General features: G+C 42.4%; 1 protein-coding gene across 3 annotated transcripts in view; it reads left to right on the forward strand.

Moving 5' to 3' along the window:
• The window catches only part of PIEZO2 (piezo type mechanosensitive ion channel component 2), a 498844-nt gene that overhangs the window by 478335 nt on the left and 17048 nt on the right, over positions 1-3461 (forward strand). For all 3 annotated transcript variants that reach the window (XM_019545872.1, XM_019545881.1, XM_019545888.1), the window contains 2 exons: positions 1474-1662; positions 3060-3152. In XM_019545872.1, coding sequence (XP_019401417.1) covers positions 1474-1662; positions 3060-3152 — 282 coding nt within the window. The remainder of the gene's footprint in view (positions 1-1473; positions 1663-3059; positions 3153-3461) is intronic.

The raw sequence follows: 3461 nt of genomic DNA on the forward strand, positions 1-3461 counted from the left end.
GGTGTACGCCTCCCTTTTAGCTAGGAGACATTCCCGGATGCTTTTGGTGAGCCATGGGGGCTTTTGTGCCCTCCTGCCCCCTTTGATTCGTGTTGGGATTACCTCCCTTTGGGCTTGGAGGATCATCTGATCTACCTGATATCAGACAGCCATTTTGAACTGATTTAACCTTCCCCTAATGAACCTGAACGTCTGTACTTATCCTGAAGGTGTCTGAACTAACCTTTTACAGATAAATGATATGCCCCTTGTAAGCTTGATACGATATTAATGAAAATAGTATTCCCTGGCCCAAGACAAATGGTTTGATACAATACTTTTGAAAGTAACTTATTTGTTTTACATGCAGCATTGCATTACAAATGTAATATTCACTTCAGGCTTTATGGATTCACGTTGTAAAGCAAGAATAATGCATGTCTTTATCATTATTTTGTGTAGTCCTTCTTTCATGCGCATCGTATCCCAAAATACCATACAGAAATAAATCATATAAGAGAACATACTAAGTAAATAACAGTGGTGGAAAGATATTGTACAGGATGGTGAATCCATTAAAGTATTCAATCATGAGGCCACTAACAGAGGGAGGGAAGAATTACAGACAAGGGAGAACAGATATGTTTTCTGATGTGATTTGGAGAGAGACAGAGATGCAAAAATATTGTTGCAGACTCTAGAACAGAAGTGGGCAAAATACAGCCTGCAAACTGACTGGATCAGGCCTGTGACTACCCTTGTGGCAGTCCACATGAGGACGAGCCCCACCAGCTCCTGTCAGGGCAGCCTACCCTGTGTTCCCACCCACACCTGACAGCCTGGGCCCTGACCAGCACGTGCAGCTTCCAGTGGGACTGTTACTAGTGCTGCTCCAATGGGATCTGCCCAGCTCAAACTTTCCCCCGTACCCCCTGACCTGCCCACCTGGACCAGTATGGCAGGAGCAGGAGGAGGAGCTGCCACTGGAAGCAAGGGGAGCAGAGCAGCACCTGGCGGGCTGCAGCTGCACCAGGAACAGCCCCGTCAGAAACTGGCCAGGGCCTAGGCTGGTGGAGCTGTTCCGTTCCCCTTGCCTCCAGCAGTGGCAGCTTTTCTTCCTGCTGCACCGCTCCAAGTGCGGGGGAAACCTGAGCTCCTGCTTCGTCATGCAGGCCTCCAGCTCCAGCCGCCTTCTACCCACTCTGCCAGCCCGGCACGATGAGCAGTCTTGCAGGGGTTTTTTAATATACCAAGCCCTAAACTGACCCAGATTTATTTAAAACTAAATCCTCTGTTTGCCACAAAAGCAATCCAGTTACAGTTAGATTTCTGCTCAGCTTTCACTAAAAATAGTCATGAAACTGGGCAAAAACTGAAATTTGTAAAGAACTACAAGAGTTTGGAATCACTAAGGTTCTTATTTACTTATACATAGGTCCACATTAAAAATGTACACATTATGTTTTACCATGTGACTTTTTTTTTTTTTTACAGAGATACCCTCAACCTAGAGGCCAGAAGAAAAAGAAAGTTGTGAAGTATGGAATGGGTGGCATGATTGTCGTCTTGCTGATTTGTATTGTCTGGTTCCCGCTACTCTTCATGTCTTTAATCAAATCTGTTGCAGGCGTCGTCAACAAGCCTCTTGATATATCAATCACAATAACCCTAGGAGGTTATCAGGTAAAAAAATAACTTAATTCTTTGTGCTATATTCTTTCTTTTATTAAGCATATAGGAATTGGTGAGTGAAATCTGTTAGCTGAGTCACAGAGGTCAGCCCAGGTGATGATAATGATCCCTTCTGGGTTAAAAAATTAAGTATCTTATAAATGATTTATGATTAAACTGTAAAATGCCATCATTGCTTCCACATGACAAATATCTGACCTGATACTGCATTATAGTAAATGTCTGGATAGACCACTAGCACCTGTATAGCTATTCTTCACTCTCTCAGGGGCTAAAAACAGATATTGGATTTCTCCCTGGACAGAGCTTTTTATCCTGGGATCCTAGAGAGGTACAAGCCCATTACTATACTTTAAGTACCTGTGAAGTATTCAAGATAAGATATAACTTTTTCCTGGAAAATTGGAGCTAATATGAGTTAATTGCCATTCCAGCTGAGTGTATAAATGAGTGACCCAATCAGACCTGGGATAAACTGGACATCTGTTTTTACCTAGGGAGTGAAAGAAAGTAAACAAAGTTGAATCAGATTTTTAGGTGGTCATTCCATGTTTATCCAATTTATTTTGCAAGGGATTCCATGTGTGCTTCTGTGCTAGCCAGTCAAACTCATAGCTGAATCAAAATCAATCGCAACATAGCTTGTAGGGATGCCATGAGGAACATTCAGAGATGCCACTTTGGTTTTGGCCTTTTGAAGAGCAGGTATTCATAGTAGCTTTTGAAGTTTTAAAACTGTTTTCAGTTTAAGATCCTCTTTAGGTACATGTAGCACTTAGACAAAGGAACAAAAAACCTTCAGAAATGCCAATATACTTAAGAAATTCAGCAGCAGTGACAAGGATACACTTCTCTGAAGGAGTGAGTCCAATTACGATTGTACACAATGAGGAAGGATATACACAGTAATCTCAGTTAACTCTGCCAGGCTATGCTTACATGGGAAACTTGCCGTTGCACTGCCAAGCAGCACTGCTCTCAAATACATCATTACTGAAAGCCGTTGACTTACCAAAAAGGTATGGCTGCATTTCTGTCTGCTCAGCCCACTGTGGATAGGTGCTTATCCAAAAGAAATTTCAAACAATGAAGTCTCACATGCTACCCGATGAGGTTGTGGAAAAATAAGACTGTTTTTGAAACAAAACCTGGGAAATGTTTTGATTCAGGGAGGTTTGCAGTCCCACAAAGTAGAACATTTAAAGAAATTGAAAAGAAATTCAGAACTTCAATAGCTCATGCGTGTTTCTCCCTTGTTCTGGATCATGCTGTCTTCCCACTGCTAACAGGCCGATGTTGCCTTAGACTGCACTCCACAGAATGTGATATTATTTGTGTAGAGATAGAAGTGTATAAATTTAACAAGTCTGCATTTTATTCTTTCCCAGCCTATTTTTACAATGAGTGCTCAGCAGAACCAGCTCAAGGATATGGGTGACAGTGATTTCAACGAGCTTCTAAAATATTATTCGGGTAATACTGTAAGTGAAATATAGAGTGCTTCATCTTTTCAGAGTGCATGTGTATGTTTGTTTCCAGTACAGGCAGTCCTCAGACTTATGATGCTATAGGTTCCTGAAAACCATGTCTTAAGTCAAAACATTGTAACTCGGAACCAATTTTTCCATAGGAACAATATAATAAATGGGGGATTGGTTCCTTTACCATGTTCAACACAGCTGCCTCCAGCTGGTAAGTCTGTTGTAGTTGCAGGGGTGTGGGGGGGAGGGTACAGATCAGTGCCCCTGCAGCAAGGGAGGGATTGGGGCTAGGGCTGGGACAGGGGGCTG

The sequence above is a fragment of the Crocodylus porosus genome, unplaced genomic scaffold, assembly GCF_001723895.1.
Source record: "Crocodylus porosus isolate Cpor-Errol unplaced genomic scaffold, CroPor_comp1, whole genome shotgun sequence".
In the NCBI taxonomy this organism is placed as follows: Eukaryota; Metazoa; Chordata; order Crocodylia; family Crocodylidae; genus Crocodylus; species Crocodylus porosus.